Source organism: Maniola hyperantus, chromosome 14 (assembly GCF_902806685.2).
Source record: "Maniola hyperantus chromosome 14, iAphHyp1.2, whole genome shotgun sequence".
Classification (NCBI taxonomy): domain Eukaryota; kingdom Metazoa; phylum Arthropoda; class Insecta; order Lepidoptera; family Nymphalidae; genus Maniola; species Maniola hyperantus.
In genome coordinates this window covers 6,962,916-6,988,475 of record NC_048549.1, presented here as the reverse complement: position 1 = coordinate 6,988,475, position 25,560 = coordinate 6,962,916, and the positions used below count along the sequence as shown (strand labels likewise).

At 36.8% G+C, this 25,560-nt stretch overlaps 3 protein-coding genes across 3 annotated transcripts in view; 2 read left to right on the top strand and 1 right to left on the bottom strand.

Annotated features, from left to right (window-relative positions):
* Positions 1-25,560, top strand: part of Pfdn4 (prefoldin subunit 4) — a 331,489-nt gene that overhangs the window by 58,867 nt on the left and 247,062 nt on the right. The window lies entirely within an intron of this gene.
* The window catches only part of LOC117988228 (ommochrome-binding protein-like), a 259,232-nt gene that overhangs the window by 178,417 nt on the left and 55,255 nt on the right, over positions 1-25,560 (top strand). The window lies entirely within an intron of this gene.
* On the bottom strand, positions 9,507-24,250 carry Ent3 (equilibrative nucleoside transporter 3). The gene is made up of 10 exons (XM_034975330.2): positions 23,567-24,250; positions 22,652-22,806; positions 19,767-19,970; positions 18,561-18,799; positions 17,361-17,433; positions 16,407-16,613; positions 15,737-15,924; positions 15,046-15,174; positions 13,959-14,070; positions 9,507-13,385 (listed from the first exon to the last, which is right to left on the bottom strand). The coding sequence occupies exons 1-10, from the start codon at positions 23,731-23,733 to the stop codon at positions 13,198-13,200; spliced, it is 1,662 nt and encodes a 553-aa protein (XP_034831221.1). The 5' UTR covers positions 23,734-24,250; the 3' UTR covers positions 9,507-13,197.

Sequence of the window (25,560 nt, the reverse complement as noted above, 5' to 3'; positions counted from 1 at the left end):
TGAGTTTTTTGCGAGTATTATTGCGAATTTTACTATGATATTATTATAACAGAAAAGATTACATAAGCTTATAGGATTATAAGCTAAGCTATTTCACGATTCAAATGAACTGAACTTGTTTAGCGGCCATTGCTTATACTAATAAATAATATTAAATATATATATAAGGAAAAGGTGACTGACTGACTGATCTATCAACGCACAGTTTAAACTACTGGACGTATCGGGCTGAAATTTGGTATGCAGTTAATTAAGAATTTTGGACCAAGTGGTGAGTCACTTGAAATTGGAAGCACTTTGTATAAGTTTATTCGAATAAAATAATTTCTTTTTTTAAAACAAACGAAATAAACCGAAAAATGTACAAAAAAAAACTTACACCAATCTATGCGATCTGTTGCAATTTTTCGAATACTTCACACAGAGCATGCCATTTATTTGTATTATTTTCTTTATACAATTCATCAATTATTTTAAACACCAAAACTTATTGTTTTAACCCATTTTCATCGATCTTGAAACTTATTGTTTTAACCCATTTTAAGTAGACTTATTACAAGTGCTTTTGAATCGTGAAATAGTTTAATTTACCACTGGTTCGGAATGCCGTTCCTACCGAGAATGAGTGACAGAGACAACGCTCTACAAAGCCGAAATCTCATTCTAAAGGACGATGTAGGTACATTATTTTCTGCCGCGTAGGTACCTACTGTACTTTTTTTGAGAAAAGCATTTTGTATTTTATTCAAAATACTTTTCTGGGCGTATATTTATATTTGAAAAGGCTAAATACTTTGCTGTAAAGTTTTGCGAACATCACTAATCAAGTGTCGTAGGAACGAAAGTTGCTCACATTATAATATTTTTATGTTTTACATTTTGTCTTCTGTGAGTCTTCTTAAATAGGTAGGTCTGTAGGTACAAACTCTGCACCATATTACAAGGAAGGTTTATGTTTAATTTTATTCTAATAAATATAACATAGGTACCTATTCATAGGTAAATTATTTTCTCTATGGAATAGGTAGGCCCCCGTACAGAGCCGGGGCGGGACAACTTATGCTTAATAATATTAGATATCATGTTTTTTACAATAAATAAGAGTTACGATTGTACCTGTCAAGTAAAAATGATTTATTACCGAGTTAATTGTTTATTACTGTCAATAAAAAATCTATTACTTGTAACCTATTGCACTTTAAAACAGTTTTATTGCGATCTAAAGAATGTTGAGTATTTTAGCGAGATAATAAACGGAACGGGTAACTGAGTTCCACACAGAGCGAGACAATTTTTTCAAAGGCCGTAGCTAAGCGGTCGCTAACACTGGCGCCGGACCGGGGTTATCGGCAGCGCGTGCTGTACGCCTGTCGTCGGCGTCGCGACGCACATAAATATACCGAATGGAGTAATCGCACAGTAGTGTATAAAGTGCGTCAACGCTCAGCAGTCAAAATGGTTAGAAGTGCTCTTCGTGGCGATATTTGCGGATACTGCAACGCCTGTGTTCGTTTGCGGTTATGCGCTGCGCGTGGACGCAGTCCTGAGCCACTGGAGTGCGCTTACAAGCATATTCTGGAGTCGTATGGTAAAGAAAAGACAGAAAAGGTACTCGAAACGCCCAAACCTGTATGCGCTTCATGCCGATGGACATCAGATGCCCAATTTCCGGAAACTCCACCATCTTCAAGTGATCTTAGCTTAGAATGGAGTTCTCAGTCTTCACAAAGACCTCGAACGCGACGACGCAAAAGGTAGTTCCGATTGTAGAAGAATTTTTGGAACTAATTCATCGTGATCGAAAGTGAAGTCAGATACGAGTATGCCACCGACTCTATGAGCGATGTAACTTCTATTCCTTTGCTAGTCAATATTTCTGTATTGTGATTTTATGTTTAGCGCTGGCGGTCTCTGTACATTATTATATCTACTTATTTAATAAATTATTAAAGCAAAAATTAGTGTATTGTTCAATACCCAGCCTGCTTACCTAAATTAGTACCTATCAGAACTCAGGAATATAATGACTTTATTTAAAAAAAAAATATTTTTATAATTTAAGTTCCTGGCAATTTTTCATTGTAAAATTAGATAATTTTACGCAAGTATATAAGTGCCAAATTTTATGGAGATGTTCAAATCGTTACCCTTTTCCCCTTTCCTGTTCATGCAAAAACGTCCGCCAAGTTGATGCCAGCTTGAAAAGTTACATTACAGCCACTGCTGTTAAAATCTGGGGAAATTTTATAATTTGACATTTCATCCAATTTTGGGACATCTACGCACGAAAAGTTATAGGTAGGTATTTATAGGAATTATAGGTACCTATAATTATCTAGGTACCTACCTAATAAAATCAATAGTAAGTAGGTACCTAGAAATACAATCTATTTAAAAAGTTAACTCTTGTCCGTGCAGTGGCCGTAAAATATTATTTTGCAAATTAACACCATTTATGACCCTATATTACTTACCTAATTGGTATTTTTCATTATTTCTCTAAACGCCAAAATAATAGTTAAAAAGGATTTTCCATAAGTGTGTTATTAGTTATACTGTCATAATACTGTCATTATGATAATTCCTCGGGTTATTCCCAAAAAAGCTACCTAGTGTAAGAAAACAGACTGATTAAAGCACATAGCTAATTGGTATATAATTATGTTACCGGCAGTGTGTGTAATTCAGTCATTCTATAATAGGTATCTTATAGATCCTATTTCATGGAAATACCGGGTTTGTTTTGGCTAAGTATAAAATATTTATTTATTTAAAACATACATACCTAAATTTTAAATACTAAGTACTACATTACAAACTTCATTCAGATACAACAAAAACCTGGTCGGTAAATATGTAATCTATCGCGTTTACCATTTCATACAAGTATTTCCTAGGCATTTATAATTTATTTATAACTAGCTTATATGCTCGCGACTTGTCCGCGTTAGGGGTTGAATTTTCAAAAATTCATTCTTAGCCGATGCCTACGTCATAATATCTATCTGCATGCCAAATTTCAGCCCGATCCGTCCAGTAGTTTGAGCTGGGCGTTGATAGATCAGTCAGTCAGTCAGTCACCTTTTCCTTTTATATAGTTAGATACCTCGGCAAAGTATAAAAAAGTATTTTATACATTTCCTGAATGTTTTGGGCATTCTACACAATGCCAAGGTATTCTATACAATACAGATTGACGGTAACATTATTATACACAAAGACATTTTAGCAAATACAATGGCACGAGCATATTATTATGGTAAGTAGGTACAATATTATATGGTGGCTTACGCAGTAGGTAATAAGAATTAATATTTCATCATGCTTATTGCTTATGATAGGTAACTTAATATCTGTGCGATAATAATTTAAAAATAGACATAAGTAATATTGCTACGCCAATAAAAGTTAGTAGGTACGTATGGGGTATTAACTAGTAAGTAGATTATAAGAAATGTACCTACCTACTTACCACATTCATTGTGATGAAAAAAAAAATTTAACAGTTCTCATGCTCGTAAAGTTTATGCTGGCTGTTAGCGGACTAAAACTTTTTAGCGAGATCAATAATTAATATATGCTTTTTATGCTCTCATGCATAATAGTTAGTTATGCAACTGTTGTATAAAGAGGGGCATTAAAACACGAATGTCGATTTGTGATAATAGTGATGACTTGAGTGTTTTAATACCTAATTATCAACAGTTGCATATAAGACTTTATCTACACCCATAATAATATTATGAATCCTCTATAAAAGATTCTGAAACAGTTAGCTTACTGGTACTGCTAACATTAAAACAGCCAGTCCTAGTAACTTAACATCATCCATTACTGAGTTTATACAAATAAACTAAGTGTTAATGAAAGAGTTATTTATTGTAGTAGTAATTTACATTTTGTATAGTGCACTTATTAAAATTTACTTGAATATTATGTTCTTTAATGTTGGAAGGTCCCGATCCCGATATAGTTACTCGGCGGAATATTTATATTTAAGTACCACTTCACTATAGCGTTTAAAACACAGGCACAGGTTTAAAATATCTGAAAATTCTGGCAGTGTCCTCTCAAAACATGAATCCCTCATTTTTTTGTAAACAAAACAATAAAAATATCGAAGAAAAATGGCGGGGATTCGAATAACTTACTTTTTTTTCAAAACGCGTGGCGTTCTCGTAGTGATTAGTGAAACGCGCGTGAATGTCAATGTTCTTTTTTTGAAATTCATAGAAGTACCCATAAATACCAAGGATCACGACTTAAGGTTCGGTTAGAACGAGACAGATTCATGCCAGCAGTAAAGCGCTGTCTCTTTTTCACAGGAGTGTTATAATGAAATTCAGTACAACATTATAACACTCGTTTGGATGCTTTAATGGTTATTAAGATATTGGGTGTTTTAATGTTGGCAATAAGCCTACTGTTTCAGAATCTTTATAGAGGATTTAAAGCATGGGTGTAGATAAAAGTGTTATATGGAAAGTTCTATAGTGCCTGAGCCTATCCTCCTATGCTCTTATGCTCTCCTGGGACTTTTGGTGTCACGTCAGAGGGTTTCTGACCTTGAACTTACGCTGTGGTGGATATGTCGCAGGTATATTATTGTCAAAGCAGTGATATTACAAATTTCACTAGTGATATTATAATTCAACGGTAGATTGTCAATCAACTTCATTTCTCACAATTTAACGGTCTGATTTTAGTGTCATTGTAATGTCACGGGACACTAGTATATTGATATTGTAAGCATATTTTGACAATTTCACTGGTCGTTAGATTATGAGGCTGTCTCTGATTGGTCCGTTTCCTAGGTAAATTTTTCAACCATCCATACTAATATTATAAATGCGAAAGCGTGTATGTCTGTCTGTCTGCTAGCCTTTCACGGCCCATCCCTTTAACCGATTTTTTAAATTGGACCTAAGAAATTTGGTACAGAGATAGGCTCTTGCATCCGGGGAAGGACAGGCTACTTTTTATCCTGGAAAATCAAAGAGTTCCCACGGGATTTTTAAAAACCTAAATCCATGCAGACAAAGTCGCGGGCATCATCTTGTAGAGTTATAAGTAAAAAATCACAATTTATTGTACTAATATCATAGAAAATAATAAGTTACGTAGAATGACAAGACACTTTTCTGGAGGAGGACTTTTTTGACTAATCAGAACGCTCGAAGTCTCCCACTACCAACTTTACTCATAATATACCTAGATTTATTATAATGACCACGTGACATTACAAAATCACTAAAACCAAGCCGTTAATTTTTTTATTTTTATTTTTTATTTTTATTTTGTTTATTTGAAAGTAATCAACAGCGTAAATACATAATTATTATTTAAATTTAAATCTAGGTATAACAGAAGGCCAAAAGAGATTACTTAAAATTATAATTAAACTATTTTAAATTGTAAGAAATGAAGTCAATTGACAACCTAACGTTTAATTATAATATCACTAGGGAAATTGTAATATCACGGCTTTGACAATATACCTGCGACAGATATATTGATCTACGTACCTAGGTATTTGGCGTCTCCATTGTACCTACGCAATTGGTGATTTATCGATGTATGGCTAGAGCATACACAATAACCAAAGGGGTGAAGCGTGAGAGTCAGCTCACCCACTGGTCGCGGTCGCGTATCAGTGCCGGCTGAGTTTGTTGTGGCCTTGTGGGCTCTTCTCAGACTTAGGTGCGTTTGGAAACCTCGTAGCTTTAGTTTTAAGTTTACGTAATTAATTATCACCAATATCACCAATATATAATCTAAATCTCACAATGTTGTCTATTGAATAAGAGTAACATGTAGTTAGGCACCTATTTTGAATAAATCTTTTGACCTTTGACTTTTTGACTTTTGCTTCATTTCCTCGCAATCGAAGTGTATAACTCGGCCATAAAACCCATTTTATCGTCGAATTAAATATCTGCCCTCGCCTTCGGCTCGGTTACGTCTCGAATAAAATGGCTCGTTTTACACCCTTGTTGTACAATGTACTATTTCACCACATTCATTGTGATGAAAAAAATAAAATACTCGTCAATAGTCAATATCTTTTACAATTGATTACAATAAAAAGCATAATCAATGCGTAAATACATAGATAGAGATACCTAGGTATTTACGCATTGATTATAGGTACTAATTATTAGACCGCGAAAAAAAACAAAAGTGAATTAGTATTGTATGCGGATTACACGAATCATAATACATAATTTATATAGTAATTTATAAATAAAATATGACCTTAAACATCACTGACAAATGAGAATCGAGATAGGTATAGTACGAAGATATGAACTAAGTAGGTAAAATATCGTATTTTGAATATATCGCAATTCGCAATGCGATTACCTAATCAAAAGAGGAAGCAACGAGCATCTGGGCAAAGGCTTATTATACCTACCTACTTGTAAAATTAAAATATATTTTAGTGTAGGTACGTAGGTATATATTATTATGATATATACCTACGTACCTACACTATGGAAAAGATAGGTAGGTAAGCACAGCGTAATTATTGAACTTGTAATTTTCAGTCATTTTTACAGGTACGAGTTTTACGATCACGTGCCCAACAGAACCTTTAGATACGTTACTAGTACCTACTATATTATTCAGTAAAGAACCGAGTCGAGTCACTCAGCTTATAATATTACCCTATGTACCTGTAACAAGGTTGTTTACATACTCGGTCCGCGTGGATTAAGGTTAAGCTTTAGAAATCTCTTAGGAACCCTTATATATTTAATTATTTATGTACCAATAACTTAAAACTAAAACATAAAGATACAATGAAAAGACACCTACACATACCTAAAGCTCTTTCAGCACTCCTAAATTAATGTGGAAAAATTAAATTTTAATAATGCTGAGTAGGTACCTAGGTAGGTATTGAAATTTTTACTTTTACAATATGCTATAAATAATAGGTAATTAATTAGGTACCTAGGTACCAAGTTGCTAAAATATTTTTAGTTGTAAATACAATATAAATAAATAAATAAATAAGCCTACCTCTAAATTTTTTTTAATATATTTTGTATTTATATACTTTTTTTTTTTTCTTTTTTTTTTTTTTTTTTTCTTTTTACTTTTTTTCATTTTTTCAAATTATTAATACCTTTTTTTCTGTTTTATATTGCTTATAAGGTATATCTTGCTCTAATAATTCAGAGGTCATCCTAAACGCGGGCAATGGCCTCCCCCTTTTTCTTCCAGGTATCCCTGTTAGCGACCAGACGCGTCCAGAGCGCACCAAGGCCATCAAATTCCTCCAGATCTGCGCGCCAGTGCGTGCGGGGCCTGCCACGGCGACGCGTTATGTAGCGTGGACACCAGACTGTGCTCTCCTGCGTCCACCTATTGTCGGACTGTCGCATAACGTGACCTGCCCATTTCCACTTCAGTTTCCTTGCTTGTCTTATCACATCGATCAACTTGGTTTGGTTCTTTAGACATTCCTTCCTTAATTTATCCGCCAACTTCACTCCGAGAATACTCCTTTCCATTTTCCTTTGCGCTATCTTAACTTTCTTTACCTCATCTTTATTCAGTGCCCAGGTCTGTGCTCCATATATCAAATACAGTATAGTTAGCTTATAAAATAATCAATTAATTAGGTAGGTACCTACCTACCTAGATATTAAATAACAGTACCAATGCAAGTACTACTTAGTACTTAGTACTAGTAGTCAATTTAATGGATCTCTTACGATAAATGCGTTCTAATAATAACTTTATTGCATGCAAATGATGAGAAAGTTGTTTATGAATGACAGGACAGCATACTTACGCATGCAATTGATGTAACTTTATCTCTATTGTTCAGTTATTTATTTAAAATATTAATATACTGTGATAAATAATTACTTATATTATTTCTTAGTTAGGTACTGTAATTGGGTAGGTATATTTTTAACCTCCAACCCAAACAGAGGGGTGTTATAAATTTGACATGTGTATTTGTGTATCTGTGTCCTTATGTATCTGTCTGTGGCATCGTAGCTCCTAAACGAATGAACCGATTTTGATTTCGTTCTTTTGTTTAAATATATTCTTAGAGCTAGGTATATAATCCAAGAAAATCTGTTCAGCCTTTTGAAGATTATCAGCTCTTCTCTAATTTTCTCTTTAGAATAATAATTATGTAGGTAAGTATACAGCCAAGTTCTAATAAGGACTATAATAATTCTTATAAGGTGACGCACTGGTATGGTGGTGCGTAATGTCTAGGTATATAATAATACACAAACTACCTTCGAAAGATAAGTTTTAAAAAGGGTCAAAAAAATTAATTAAAAATTTAAAAAACTCACCGACACATAAACCTCTAAAAAATAAAAAATAATATGTATTGGCTTTTTTAGTCTAATATAAATAGTAGTTTCTACCTATTCAAGCGCTCGTTGCGTCGGGGTCCTTTTTTCTTTAGTCATCCATAACTTTACTATTTATATCAAACTACAAGAGCCAAACATACTTACTTACTTATTTTTTTTACTTATGACAGGTTTTTGGTTTGGGGGTTTTTTAAATCCATACTAATATTATAAATGCGAAAGTGTGTCTGTCTGTCTGTATGCTAGCTTTTCACGGCTCAACCGTTCAACCGATTATGACGAAATTTGTTACAGAGATAGCTTGCAACCCGGGGAAGGACATAGGCTACTTTTTATTCCGGAAAATATAGGAGTTCCCACGGGGTTAAAAGAAACCTAAATCCACGCGGACGAAGTCGCGGGCATCATCTAGTTTTTAATATAATATTGGAGTGTCCAATGTGAGCAACATTCATTCAATTTATAGGTACCTAGGTACCTAACCTAATTGCAAAAGACTTTTCTGTAAAAACTTTAAATAAAATATTAATTTCTTTTTCTCAAAAATTATTTAGGTAGGTACCTAATAGGAATAGAAATGCTTAGTACTTACCAACTTATTTTGCATTTTGTATCTATATATACCTATTACCTACATTTAAAATTCTAGTAGGTATTTCAAATAAGTCACAGCTCTGCTAAAAAAATGATAATTGTGCTGCTTGAATTATATGGCTTAGGTAGCTACCTATATACATTTTATATTTATTATAATATTATGTATTTATATATAAACCATACCTGTAGACTGTAGATTGGGGACAAGCAATAACTAAAGTATTTAGTAGGTAGGGTAGGCAGGCTGGCTTATTTAGTCAGTAGGCAAGGGTTTTATTTTTTTTCGCTGAAAATGTGTCGTGTAGTAGGTACCTACGCGACCGGTCGAGATGGCATACGAGCTATGAGGTGCGGCGACGCTCCGCACACCCGCACATCACCCGCACTATCCCGCACCGAGTTAGCGCGGGGCTGTGCGGTTATGCGGGGCGTCCCGCATACCCGCGATTGCTATCTCGACCTGTCGCGTACATATCGATAGGAAAGGTAGTTACTTCGGATCTTGGGGGTTTTGAATGTGGATTGTGGGGTTCATAGAAAGATACAAATGATGATGTCGGTAAATTCAATTTTATTATTTTAACATAGGTATTACATAAGCAGATCAATTAATACTTGTGCCACTAATTAACAACTCCTATTCGTTTATTTACAAGTAGGTACCCATAGTACGCGACAGGTTAAGATGCCAATGGGGGTGGTATCGCCCCGCGCTAACCCGGTGCGGGAAAGCGCAGGTGACGAGCGGGTGTGCGCCGTGTCGGGCATCCCCCCCGCCTCATACCCCAATTGCCATCTCGAACTATAGCGTAGCTACTATACCTACTCTTTATTATATTTTCAAATAAATGTCGGAACACAATAAAATAAATTATACCTATAGCTAAGTCATCGATGTAAGCTAGGTAAGCAGGGGCTACCTAAGAGAAGTAGGATTGTGAGTTTAAAATTTAATTACATTTAAGTATTAAGAAAAAATAAATAAGTAATATATAAGTAGGGAACTAGGTATGTTGTTACCTTTAAATCTAGGTAGCTGTACCGTAAGTGGCGTGCAGGTCATAGAGGCATAAATGCACCGCTTAACCTAGTGCCCTAGTCCTAATAACTCAATGCTTATTTTTCACTATGACTAAATAGGTTCATTCCTTATTGCCTACCCAGGCTTGAATACCTGTGCACGCCACACCGTAGTTTTCGTCGAGGAGTAGGTACCTAGTACCTACCTAACAAGGAAACTCTACATAGGAACTTTAAAACTAAAACGGATATGTTTAATGTCAGTATATTTACATAAAATATTTACATGTTATATTTACACATTTCTTATTAAGTAGGTAGGTAGGTACCTGTATTGTTTAATATACCTTTTAACAACCACCTATTTATAATTAATATCCAGCGGTGCAGTTGTGTAAAACTTGTATATTTATGTATTTTATACCTACCACTTATTTTTTAAAACTTTTTCATAATACGTACTTAGGTACAACCACTTATATAAGACACTAGCTTATGCTCGCGACTTCGTCCGCGTGGACTACACAAATTTCAAACTCCTATTTCACCCCCTTAGGGGTTGAATTTTCAAAAATCCTTTCTTAGCGGATGCCTACGTCATAATAGCTACCTGCATGCCAAATTTCAGCCCGATCCGTCCAGTAGTTTGAGCTGGGCGTTGATAGATCAGTCAGTCAGTCACCTTTTCCTTTTATATATTTAGATTAAATTAGGTACTGTAGGTACTTACCTAGATACCTAGTTGATGTTTCTAAAATGTACCTATGTATGTATTTATTCCAATGTTAAGACTTACGAGTAAGTATAATACCAACACAATAAGTAAGTAAGGTGCCCTGGGTAAATGCGAATTTGGGGTAAATGCGAAAGTTCATTTTTTCTACCAATACTAGCGTTATTATACCTACTGATAGGACCACCAGGCTAGACGCCATATTTATTGTCCTTGACACTCCAGGCATCGCGAGTTACTAGTGTCAAACGCATGTGCATTATGTAGATTTTTTACAAACGCGCGTTTTTTTTGTACTTCGTAATAACCCCAACATCGTTTTCTTGGATTCTTGGTAAGATAATTGAATGAATGTTTGTTTTAACGATAGATAATTGCTTTTTACGCATTCTGTAAAGGGTCACAACATGTTAGCTCTGTTTTTTCATTGTATGTGGTTATATACATATACACCTCTGGGGAAATTCAGATAAATCAATATTATCTTCATAATAAATAAGATTTGGGGTAATTCCGAATTACAAAGCTTTAAAAGAACTGTTTAGCAAAAGTGATAATATTTTGTTTCAGGGATTAAGACATCACAATCACCTCCAATTCCAAGAAAAAATAACCCAATTTTTCAAGTACTAAAATTAAAAAAATCTATCTAGGTACCTACTTTATGAGTATCTCATATAATGTTTCTCAAAATATCTTTCAGTAAGTATGTAAAGAGAGGTAAATCATAAATGGACCTAATTAGAAAAATAGTTTATATAACTAACCGAAATAAAGCCGTTAAGGTCGTCTCATAGAACTTCCTGCAAAATTACCCCAAGGCACCTTCTATTATTACTTACCTACCAATTATTTATTATTGTGAAAATCATAATGGTAGGTAGGTACCTGATACCTATATATTTTACAGTAGGTACCTACCTACAGAGCTAAAGACAGGAGTAAAATGTACCTAGGTACCTATTATATTATTCTGTGGTACTACAGGTTAAAAGAATTGTGGGACTAAAGGATAGGTACCTAAGTACCTAGTTAGTGTAGGTATTGCTTACAAAGTACGTCTTAATTTAGAGTATTTACGTATATTTTTAAAATAAATAAAAAGTGTTTATTAGTTGTACAATGGGAATGCAACCCTTCGCGTGCGGGTGCGACTCGCACTTGCATCGTATAAATTTCTAAAGAAAATTAAAAAAAAAACAATTTCATATTATTTTTTAATACAACGCCATCTAGCGTGATACTTTAAAACAACTGTGTCAGATCAAGGCTTAGTATAAGTACATACATACCATTTATAATGAGGTTCACGAAATACCCATTCGATATCTATTTTTAGGGTTTCGTTGTTACACAGGAAAATAAACCTTTATAAGATCACTCCGGGGTCTTTCTGTCTGTCTGTCACTACCCCTTTTAGGGTTCCGTATCAGAAGGGTGCCAATGGGTCGCGTCACGGGACCCTATTACTAAGCCTCCGCTGTCCGTCCGTCCGTCCGTCAGCGGGCTATATCTCTTGACGGGTAAAAAGTAGGTATTTAGTAAGTATTTTGCCTTTTGTACTGCATTTCAAATACAAGTAGGTATTAAGTATCCGACTTCTAAGTTTGTACAGTACGTTCAGAGTCCGACTTTTGACCTATGTCCATAATATTATAATATGCACCAAAGCACCGCATTTTACTTGGTCAGGATCAAAATCTAAGAGTATTTCCTAAATAATCTAAAAACAAATGACATTCATGATAACAGTGCTGTAGTTTTGCCCAAGTATAGTCCGCGACAAGTCAAGATGGCAATCAAGGTGGGGACGGGCCGCACACCCGCACAGCCCCCGCGCTGACCCGTCGCCCTACCGCAGTTGTTTGACAGCTACAATGTCACGATCGCAATCATCTCTGATTGGTTAATGCTCCCTCACTATTGGCCATAATGCATTGTTGCAACAAGAATCGCACAAATTCAGCCAATCAGAACATTATTCAGATTGTAATAATGATTGATGCAGGTTTTAGACAATCGCCCTACCGGTGTGGGATAGCGCGGGTGACGTCCGGGTGTGAGGGGCGTCCCCCCACCTCGTACTCCGATTGTCTTCTCGAACTGTGGTGTACTATAGATACGTACCTACGTGGGTACATACAGGACGTAATTAGAACGCTAGCAAAAATTTTGCGCAATTATTATACTACCTAAATATATCCAATACCTACCAATAAACATTTATTTTTCAAACGCGCAATGTATAGCGTGCAGAACTTCGGGTTGATGTCCCGCCTAAGACGCGGCGTTGACACTTTTAATTTTATACAACGTTTGTTTCGTGGACTTCTAGTTCACTCTGCTTATGGTGTCAGTCAGATGTTTTAGTTGCAATACATTGCGAACTTTTACAAAATACCGTTTTTTGTGGTACATCTTATTAGTAATTATCAGTACTATCACCCGTCTTCGTATTTGCTACCGTTTCACTTGCACCCTGTATTGTGTATGTTTTTAATGTACAGCAGCGAGTACAAGAGTGGCGTTCCCATTGGTAGCTGGTACAGGCGGTATGGTGGGCAAAACAGGGGTTGGGTATATGCGACACATGTCTGCCGGCTCACCTAACATACTCAACAGTAAGTAGGACACTAAAGAGCCTGACAGTAGACCGCCGTTGTAGGACAGGGTCATCATGTTACCTGAAAAATACATTTGAAGTAAGACTTAAGTTGTGGTCAAACTACGGATTTAAGTATTAATTAAATGTAATAATGAAAACGTTCCAACCCACAATCAAGTCAAAATTGCCATATACACGTGAATACTGAATATTATGAAAAATCAAAAATTACAATATATTATATGGTACCTAATACAGCATGTAACCAAAACGCTAGCAAAAACGAAGACTGATAATAGTACTGAACTACTGATGATTACTTATTAGACAGGTACCACAAAAACGCAAAAAAATATCGTGTAGTTTCTAAAAGTTCACTATATATTGCAAATAAAACATCTGGCCGACGCTGAAGGTCAACGAACGTTGCGTGAGTAGGCCACTCGGATTCAATGCCACGTCATAGGTGGGGGCATTGAACCGAGTTTTTCTCGCTACATTGCGGGTTTGAAAAATACTAAATCGCTGAAACTACAAGATAAGCCTGATGGTTATTGGCATTAGATTGTGTTTACTGTTTAGGTAGTATAATAATAACACTAAGTTTTTGCTAGCATTCTGGTTAAACCCTGTACAAGCTATACTGAGGTACCTGCAATTTCTCTATGCTCCCTTCCAACACGTGATGGTGCCATTATCATGGGCACAGATCCAAATAGACCATTTGTAAAGCCCAGTACAACGGAAAACATTATTGGATAAACCTGGAAAATAGAAAAGCAAAGATGGCAAGCAGGTAGTTAGTTATTTTTGCATTTTATTCGCAAAAAATTAGCAAAAAATTAGCAAAACGACGTACGTTCCGAATCAGCAGTAGTTTTACTTAAAGATTCTGCAAAACAGGAAGTAGGTATAATATAAATTTATCGCTCCAGCCCCCCTAGCATGGGCAGGAGATAAAAATTTTATCCCCCAATTATATCCACTGACGAGGGATAAAATTTACTTGTCCACCTCTCAAAGCACGGCAACAGGGGAGAGGAGAAGTTTATCCCTAATTCGGGGACAATTTTATCCTCGACATTAGACGTGGGTTTAAGGTATTCTCATAGAACTTAAAAAATCAAAACATGTCTCGCGGTACCTGTTGGGTTTAGGTTATGTTTGGGTTGTGTTTGGGTTATGTTTGGGTTGTGTTTCTGTTATGTTTGGGTTGTGTTTGGGTTATGTTTGGAATATGGTTGGGAATCCCAACATAAACCCAACATAGGTCCCAAATACCAATTACCATTAACCCAATAAAGGTAAAGGAAAAGATCCAAAAACCGAAAAGTCCCCCGTTTTATTCACTGTGGATAATTATATCCACCCGTGAGCCCATGCTCGGAGAGTGGATAAAGCTGTCGGAGGGGATAAAGATTTTATCCTTTCCCCGGGGAGAAAATTATATCCCCGCCCATGCTAACCCTGCTGCAGCTGTACAACACTGCAAGTTAAAGACGGACAGCGCCATCTTGATGTGATTTAGTGAACTAACTTTTAGTCGCGAACACAATTTTTTTGTGATGTGACCACAAATTCACTGTTTTCGGATTTTTTCCTTTACTTGTGCTATAACTTAATAAGACATTTTAGACTCATTATGATTCTAGGTCAACGGAAAGTAGTTAAAGTTCGCTATTATAAGGGTTCCTTTTTTCCTTTTGAGGTACGGAATCCAAACAACGTAGGTAACTTACGTCTCCAACGATGTGTGGTGAATGTCGAGGGGCCGCACATAATAACATAAGAGGGACCAATAGAAGGCGCACACCACTGGCCATCAATAACTGACTGCGACTCCATTCATATGGCCACGCTGCTGCTATCTGGTGAACAAGAGATGTAAATGAACCATTGAAATGAACAAAGTGCACTATTATAACTTGTCCCCTGACGTTATGTTGGAACTATCGCAAATCACACAGTAATAAACCCTAAGTTCTAAAGAATAAAGCAAACAAAACAATCGTGCCAACATGACGGCAGGAGACAAGTTATACGTCTTATAGTGAACCGTAACGGTCTGTAGGTGCATTTGGCTCTATCTACTCTATGAACATGTAGAGCTAATCTCTCTATGAACTCGATATTGAATTTCGTTTTCCTACTAGGTACTAGGTATTAGGCAGGATTTAATTTTTAGCTGTTTAGACTGAGGCCACACGATGCGTTTCCGGTGTGTTGCGGAGCCGCACTGCTGTGGATTTGGGTAGGTACTGCGTTGCAACTTGCATTGCCAGCAGAGAGAATTGCGTTGTAACGCACCACCCCTCCTCGCCTCGTCTCTCTGATCCCAAGTTCGTTGCGCGTGCGGTGCGGCGCCGCACGACGTCGTAACGCATCGTGTCGCTGGGTACAGTGATTTCTATGAAGGATGATGATTTTCACCTTTCCAATGAAATCGAAGAAGTTGAATGCGGACATCAGAACTATCGGCATCCAAGACCCAAGGCGACATGAAGGTACTTCTGACGCGATGCCGGGGTATAGACTCAGAGTCGTGAAGTATACTAGACCGATAGACACCATGTACGGGTAGATAGCTCGAGCTACGGCCCAGCGAGATAAAACACCACCTGAGATAAAAAAAATTGTTTAAGCGCATTACTGTTAAGGCTGGCTTTTCATCTACCAGCCTACTGATTCGCTAACTCAGTTTAAAACACTGAATGATAGGCATCAACTCTTTTGACATTTACCATTAATACATTGAAGTTTTTCTACGAAAAATTGTTTTAATCACACTCAGTGAAGCAGCAATGTGGAAGCAACTAATGTCAAATGAGCTCGGTAGCCAATCACCCCGCTGTGGATCGCAGCGGGGTTTTCTTCGTTTGGTTTAGGGTTCCTTCGTTTGGCTCGAAGCGTTAAAGCCTCCTTGGCCAAGAATGGCGCGGGGAAGAACGCTTCCCCGGTATTATATTTTACGCTAAGATCTGCTGTCCAAGCTTAGAGCCTTGTGGTCTTGGGTCTATCGCACTTTTTTATTAAATATCTACGTAAAAACTTGGTGGTATGGTATGGTATGGCTTGCCCAGCTTACTTAAGAGCAACTTACGTTTAAAGTTTCGCCAGGATGTAGGCCTCTCGGGTGATTCGAATACTACATCTTCAACTTTATATGAAGGTCTTGGAGTCCGGAGGGTGGCTGACGGTGAGCCCGACTGTTCCGACACACTCTGTGGAGGTGACACGAGCGGCACAGGCGCAGTGGCCGTAGGCGAGTACACAGGGTTCGAAAAACTGAACGTATTTTCAGCTTCGGCTGAAATTAAATGCGTGGTTAGTACCTAATATCTATGTACTAATCCGCACTTGGCCAGCGTGGTAGACTGACTGTGGTGTGGTGGCGTGGTGGTGGCTGAAACCCTTCTCACTCTGAGAAGAGACCCGTGCTCTATAGTGACCGGCTATGGGTTGATCATGATGATGATCTATGTACCTACCTACTTACCTATAAGTTTTCAGGTAAAAATAAAAAAGGGGTTTTTTTAATATACAGATAGCGAGCAAACGAGCAGGCGGCCGCACATGAACATTTGCAGCACCAGAGGAACCGCCAGTGTGTTGCTGGCTTTTCAGAAATTTGTTGATCCGCCCCTTGAGTAACCCTTGAGAAATCCAGTGGTACAGAACACCGCCGAAGGGAATCGGTTACACAATTTGCATGTGGGTGGTAGTAATCTCTTTGTATATTAATACCAATTGCTAGTTATATTATAGAAGGCGGCGACACAATATCCTATAGCAGGTACACTATACAATCCAAGATAACGATTATATTTATGGGTCCATACCAAGTAAGTGACTATTTATTTTAGTAGTAAGTTGAACTATTTAGACTAAAATCCATGGCCTGCCTCTGACTTGAGTTGCAGAATGCAATGAAAAGAAATGAAAGAAATGAATGATAAGACTGTTACAAAAAAGCGCACCCTTTCAATTAGAATGCAAAAAATTTATAGCAGTCGCTTGATTTGGAATATTTTTAAAATCTGTTTGACCAACTCACCAACTCCAGTAGAAGGCGCTGGGCTTTGCAGCTTCAGCACTCCGTAACTAGGTTCACCAGCCTCACTTTCCATCTGGAAAAGGTATTATTTTTAGGGTTCCGTACCTCAAAAGAAAAAAAGAGACCCTTATAGGATCACTTCGTTGTCTGTCAGTCTGTCGTGTCTATTAAGAAACCTATAAGTAGGGTATTTCCCGTTAACCTAAAATCATAAAATTTAGCAGAAAGGTAGGTAGGTCTTATTGGTAAGGGGAAAAATCCAAAAATCGTGAATTTGTGGTTACATCACATAAAAAGAAATGTGTTCATGAACAAATAATAATTAATAATGTCCAGTACCACCTATCAAACTACATAGTATTTTCAATGTTCAAAGTAAGATTAACATCCCAAGTGGGGTATCATAATATGAAAAGGGTTTACCTGCACATTTTGAAATATACTTTTATTTATTTTTACGCACAATAGTTTTTGATTTATCGTGCAAAATGTCGAAAAAATACGACTGTAGTACGAAACCCTCGATGCCGGCCGGCCTCGGCCCGGTGTTGGCCGGTTTTTATAGTTCTTCATAAAATATAGGCTACATTTTTATTTATAAATAGCATTATTGAATGTTAGGAGTGAGGACCCATCAATCCATTCATATTAAAATAATAAATGGGAAGTGTCAAGTGTGTCCATCTGTACTCAGACTGTCATCTTTTTATGGCCAATTCGTTTAACCGATTTTGACAAAATTTGGTAGGTACAGAGATGCTTTCATCCAAACCAGAGATTTTACGAGAGTTTTAAAAATCTAAATCCACGAGGACAAAGTCGCCAGCATCATCTAGTTTTTATAAAGATCATGATATTAGGTTCTACTAAATAATTTTTCAACAATGTCAAGAAACAGCGTCAATTTACACCGTTGAAGATTACCTACGTGATGCGAAATACAAATTCTGATTCAAAATTCATGTTGGTATGTAAATGTAGGCCAACTTATAACTCTTATGAGATGTTAAGAAAGACTCTATACTCTACCACCAGCTCAGAAAGCAGATCCTACTAAGAAGAGCAGCTGGCAAGAAACTCGGTAGATTCCTACCTACTCATTTAAAAAGCAAAATGTAAATTTTATTCTTTGTGTTAAATTTTTTGGTAATGTTATGTTTAAGGAGGTTATCTTTATCTTTTTATGATCATTGTACTTACCAAAGTGGCATCTTCAGTGGGGTTCAGATGAAGTTGTATACGACGTCTGTGCCGCGACTCGTTCGTCAGGCGCAGGTAGTACTGCACAAGGGGGTGTCGCATCATGACATGGTGCAGCATAGAGTGACCGAGTAGGATCAGAATTGAAAACACGAAGAACATCAGCGTGCTACGTTTGGGTTGATCAAATCCATACTTAGTGACGATTCTATCCAATGACACCCAGAATCCGGCTGCGCCTAGAAAAATATAAAGCAATTTTTTTTCATGTATCAATTTTTACCGTACGCTTGACCACATTCACATCTGAATATCTAATGGACGTGGGCATGATGGAACGCGTTTGTCTTTAGCTTAGAATCATAATCGAACCTCCGACCACCGATTAGAAGGCGGACGTCCTAACTAGGCTATCACAGCTTTTTTAGCTAAGAAATAGAAATTCTTTATTTGCATGACGTGTAGTGTACAGACCTAATGCAAATGAGTAGAACGACTATATGTATATACATATTTGTGTTTTAAAGATAACCAGGTATCTACCTAGCCGAATTGTGAGAGTCAGGAAACACAGATTTTGGAAGGGTGTTCAAGTCAAGTACAAGGGTGTACATGTACAAGTTAGCAGGGGTGTTACGGATATTCGCATCCGCATCCGCAAATGCGGAACATTCGAATTAATTCTAAGAAATTTGATCGTCGTTCGCTAACTGGCCAATCAAAAAGTGTACCTACAATGGTACCCAACGGGAATGTTACGGATATACGCTGTCTTCTTCACTCTGGGCTGGTTTCCGCACTGAAACGTTTCCATCTGTTGTGCGTACGGGTATACGCATCCGCATCCGCAAATGCGGAACAACTACTTTAATTCAGACATCCGCATCCGCATCCGTGAATATGAACTTCTAATAATCCGCATCCGCATCCTCATCCGAGGATGTCAAAATATTGGCATCCGCAACAATCCTGTTATGTAGTAAGTAACACACATAAATGATAGTAAACAAGTGCTGGCGGCCCGCCGCCGCATTGCCTGGGCAGACAGTAGGCTTCTGTCATTGTCATCTGCAGTCTGCATCCGGGCAAATTGTTGCAAAAAAGCCTTTTATTTGTATGGAAATATTAACTAAGAGACAAGGCTGTATATATCCATAAAATTGTATTAGGTACTGTAGGTACTGTTAACATACTTGGACTACATACTTTCCCCCGCCATCACAGCCTGCGTGTACCGAGGTGGTAGACAGCCGGTGAATCCGTAATACGAAGCTTGTTGGATTGTACACCCAAAAGCTACCACTCCTATGGCGACCAGGTTGATGGTGTAAGACACGCTTAGCGAGAAGCCGTCCCAACCAATGTTGCAAATAGCCACGAAAAGCATCGTTGCAAGAGACAGCAATATACCTGCGAAAAAGAACGAATGAAAAACGAGAAAAGTTCAAGAATAATACCTACCTACTAGTACATAATATTATGCGGCAATAACGCAATAATAGTAGGAACAATGTCCTTGCAAATGTCAGCCACCTCCTTTTGGTGCAGACTGCGGACCATCGAGCCTACGGCCTTAGAGCACAGAATATATTTTAGAGATAAAAAACCGACCAAGTTCGAATCAGACTTGCGCACTGAGGATTCCGTACTACAAGTATTTTATCGACATTTTGCACGATCAATCAAATAGTAGATTATTAACCAAGGGGATAAAGCAGTGTCTTCTGTCGCGGGTGACGATTTAAATCGCGAGCGTAACGAAGGACTCGAGGTTTACTCCCGAGCGTAGCGAGGGTGTTAAAAACTTAAATCACGAGCGAAGCGAGGGATTTAAGACGAGTCCTGAGTGTAGCGAGGGATTTAAGTTCACCCAAGACTAAGACAGCTTTATCACCGAGGTAAATACTCTACTTTTCATACCATTTGCGAAAAAATTAACACAATTATAATATGAGATAAGCATTTATTAAACGTATTTTTAGAAAATTAACTTATTTATAAAAATAAATTAAATAAACTTAACATTTATGTACCTATTTGAAGAAAACAAAAACGCGGCAAATACCTAATAACGCGACTAATATTTTTTTGTCGGAAAAGCAAAGGCATCAAGCTCATACGGCCTCGTCGGTTTTCGTAATTTTATTTAATAATCATAACTGCATAATAAATGCGTATTCCTTTTTTAAAAAGATGTATAATGCTTTATATACAAACTCAATGGTGTAAACACAGATGTAGTCTGTCTGTCTGGTGGGAGGCCTCGGCCGTGGCTAGTTACCACCCTACCGGCAAAGCGGTGCCGCCAAGCAATTTAGCGTTCCGGTATGATGCCGTGTAGAAACCAAAGGTGTATGGGTTTAATAAAAACTGCCATACTCCTTCCAGGTTAGCCCGCTCCCACCTTAGACTGCATCGTCACTTACCATTAGGTGAGATTGCAGTCAAGGGCTATCTTGTATCTGAATAAATAAATAAAAAGAAATAAAAAGTTCAGTATAAAATACGGTACCTAAGTATTCCAAATTTAAATCACATTCTCTCCCTAGGGGATGAATGAAATTCAGTACAATTTTCTTTCCCTGTTTTTAACAGATTAAAAATGACTACTGTTATGTACGCTTTTTGTGGCATTGAATGTCACTTTTTTGAGCAAGTGGTACGAAAAACTACTTACTAGATCTCGTTCAAATCAATTTTTGGTGGAAGTTTGCATGGTAATGTACATGACCTATTTTAGAAGTTACAGGGCGGGGGGGGGGGCCACACATTTTACAACTTTGGAAGTGTCTCTCACACAAACTATTCAGTTGAGAAAAAATTAAATAAGAAACCTCAATGTCATTTTTGAAGACCTATCCATAGACAACCCCACACGTATGGGTTTGATGAAAAATTTTTTTTTGAGTTTTAGTTCTAAGTATGGGGAACCCCAAAATTTATTGTTTTTTTTTTCTATTTTTGTGTAAAAATCTTAATGCGGTTCACAGAATACATCTACTTACCAAGTTTCAACAGTATAGCTCTTATAGTTTCGGAAAAAAGTGGCTGTGACATACGGACGGACAGACATGACGAATCTAAAAGGGTTCCGTTTTTTGCCATTTGGCTACGGAATCCTAAAAACCAGCCAAGTGCGAGTCAGATTCGCGCACCGAGAGGGTTCAGTTCTTGGGTATTTTTTCGACATTTTGCACGATAAATCAAGAACTAGGTATTAAGTAGGTATGCATTAAAATAAATAAAAATCTGTGTTAGAATGTACACGTAAAGCCTTTTTACATGATATCCCACTTGGTATAGTTAATTTACTTTAAAAATTGAAAATACTAATTTGAATTGAAAATTGAAAATATTTTTTATGAACATATTTTTTTTGTGATGTAACAACAAGTTCATGGTTTTTGGATTTATTCCTTTACTTGTGCTATAAGTCTTACCTACCTACCAAATTTCATAATTCTATGTCAAAAGGAAGTACGCTATAAGTTTTCTTGACAGACACGTCACACGACGGGCAGACAGACAACAAAGTGATCCTATAAGGGTTCTTTTTTTCCTTTTGAGGTATGGAACCCTAAAAAGATTGTCCACCTTGCTACTTGACATTTTAAAACATGCATATTATTAACTTAATTAAACTGTATACATATTTTATTTCTACTTTCTAACATTTATTATGGACCGAACCGATTTCTAAAACGATTCCAGCAATTACTATGAACTTTGAGAGTATGTATAATATTTTACATAAATTATTATCTTCTGAGAAGATAGGTTGTTTAACGAATTTAGAGTTAAGTATGAGAATATTATAAGTTTTCACTCCAAAGGTGATCTTGGTGTTTTATACGTGTGCCTGGCTGTTCAGCGCGGAAATGCAGCTCTATTCCACACGAGCGTGATTTGTACACTAATAAGATTAGGCAGCTATAAGTTTTATAAATAAATAAGTACTTAGGTACTTGTCTTAAAAAAACTTTTAAGTAGGTACATAGATATTATATTTTACATGCCAAAAGTGAACGTTATGTCTCGAGGTCAAGTAGGATATTTGCCGAACTGTGAGAATATTATAATATTTTGCAAACCAAAAGTGATCCTGGTGTTGTAAGTGAAGAGGTCAAGCAGGATGTTGTTGGTGATGACCGCGACGCACGCAGACACTATGTATACGGTCGACATGTCGAACATTATCGTTGTCTTTGGGTAGTGATGCTGGAAGTAATCCACCGCCATTATGAAACTGCAAAATATGTTAAGTTGCATTAGGGTGCCGAAGAGTGCCAACGGGACTCTATTACTATGACTTCCCTGTCCGTCCGTCTGTCTGTCTGTAGAGAGTCGAAATTTTCACAGAATATGTATTTCTTTGCCTTGCATGTAGGAAAATTGACCTGATTATGCAGTAAGTATGAATAGTGTGGACGAAGGTAGAGAACCCTGTGGGACACCAGTAGGTACCTATTTGTTTTAACATGGATGACGTTTTGTCTTTATAAAGTTCTTTACAGTTTATAAGAAAGTTATTTTAAGCTCTATAAAGTAAAAAATATCATGCTTTCAGTCGACAAAATTAAGAGTAGTTTCATCCAATTTAATAATTAGGCTACCTAGATACCTATCTATGTGCTCTTTAAGAAGAATCCTTGAAGACTCAATCTGTATATCTATTAAGTGCATCTGTATATCTAATAGTCGTGTTGTGCCCCTTAGTTATTTAGTACTAGGTATACTTACTTATAGTAATTATAGTACGTACCTACTTATCTTTGAATAATTTTTTTTTGAGTTTCATTCTAAGTTTAGTTTAGAGAATGATCTCTAATTTAAGCTGAAAGAACTTCAACTAATGTCTACTTGTATTTTTTTAAATTTCTTTTTGGTCAAAGTTTTCTATACGTACAAAAATAAAGAATATCAACAACTCTTATCATTTTATATTGACACTTCTTTTCTATTTTTCATGAACCTATAATTACTTATTTTCTTATTGACACATTTACCTGTTGAACGGCAGTAAGAACGCTGCACCAGCTACAAATAAGGTCAAGTAGACGGAGTTAGATCGATCTGGGGGCGGCGCTCCTGGTTCCGGCATCGTTAGGGCTTCGCCTCGGGCGGCTCGAATTGCTTCGATGCGGGCGTACCCGCGTCCTAAAGTTTCATTCATCCTCTTCAAATATTTCACTTTCTTCTCTCTCGCTCCATTTTATAAATCATCTTTAATCAATTTTCAAATTCCCAACTGTTTAACTAAGTACTTAATATTATTTGGCTACTAATAAAGAGGATTAATAAATTCAATTAGAATTCTGTGTTTAAGATTTTCACATTCAAACCGGAGTTAGAATTATTGGTTAGTTTTCATCTTTCTTATGTTCAACATTTATAATATGTATGTTCTTTTCAGTTATTATTAAATACCCTAATTAATACCTATTAAAATATTGACAGAAAGTATCAGGGATAAAATATTGGCAAACACTTTTTTCACATTTACAATTGTACTATATTTTTATATCTACTTAAAACAAAGAACTATGTCACATTAACTGAAAGTTTTCACAAGCGGGCAGCATTATCGTGAATGTATTGTTAATTGTTTAACGGTTCAGTTTTGTTTTATTTTTATGTTATCTTTATTCTCATATCAACAATATACGGCCAGCGTAAATTGACAGAAAAGGTATAAGTTGCCTAAGAACTGTTGACGCATGCGTTTGTAGGATCGATTTTTAGAGATGGGAATATAAGGTAAGATAGGGCAGAGTATTTGGTAGAAAGGACGAAGTTAGGAGTAAAAGAGGTGCAGTAAAGAAGTAGGAAAACGTTCTACTTAAAACACCAGAAATATCTAATACCTACATTACATTTTAAAGATTCTATCAAAGTAAAAACTCACATAGAATAGGTAACTTAGGTCAAAATCGTTTACCTACAGCAACACCGTTTATCGGTGTATCGGTGTATAAATATACTTATATATACACTATATATACTTATATATACACTATATATAGTGTATATATAAGTATATATATACACTATATTTAACTCAATATATATATAACCCAAAGCCTATTCGTAGCATTCGTAGATGATTCGTATATAAAATCCCGGCTATTTGTAACATTAAAAGTTAACGCCGGTTATTACAACTACTGTCTTTTGCAACCTGATAGTCATGGCACAGAATATTATTATAATAGTACTAAGGTCCCTTCGATGTTGTTAAGTATACTGTATACCTAACAATTTTTACTGTAGTTAAAATAAAACAATAAAATTGCAAAGTTGCTTTTCACGTCTACTTTTTAGGTCTATAAATAACTTATTAAATTATATAAATATATAATAAGTAATTTAATAATTTAGTTATTTTTACTAAGTAGCTACAAATAGAATCTATTGGTAGATACTAGATACTACGCTAAAGTAGGTACCATATTTCATGATATTGATAATAATATTAATATCCTGGCGAGTCACTCAGACATGTGCTTTCGGGATGTTCAGCGCTTGCCAACACTGAGTATCTGCACAGACACAACCAAGCAGCCAAAATCCTTCACCAAGAACTTGCTCTGAAGTACGGTCTCCTGGATGAGAGGTTGCCGTATTACAAGTACACACCGGTGCCGGTACTCGAGCGCGACGGAGTCCGGCTCTATTGGGACCGGTCCATCATCACGGACAGGACTATTCTAGCGAATAAGCCTGACATCGTGGTGGTGGACCGGGCACAGTCGAGGGTGTTTTTGGTGGACATCACCATTCCGTATGTCGAGAACCTGGTGAGAGCTGAGACGGAGAAAAAGCGCAAGTATCTCGATCTGGCTCACGAGGTTTCCGACATGTGGCATGTGGAGTCCACTGAAATCATCCCAATCGTCATATCTGCGAATGGGTTGATCCCAGTTAGCCTCGCTCAACATCTGAGGCGACTGGGGTTCCGTGGCAGTTCTCTCGCAGCCAGGATGCAAAAAGCGGTCCTGCT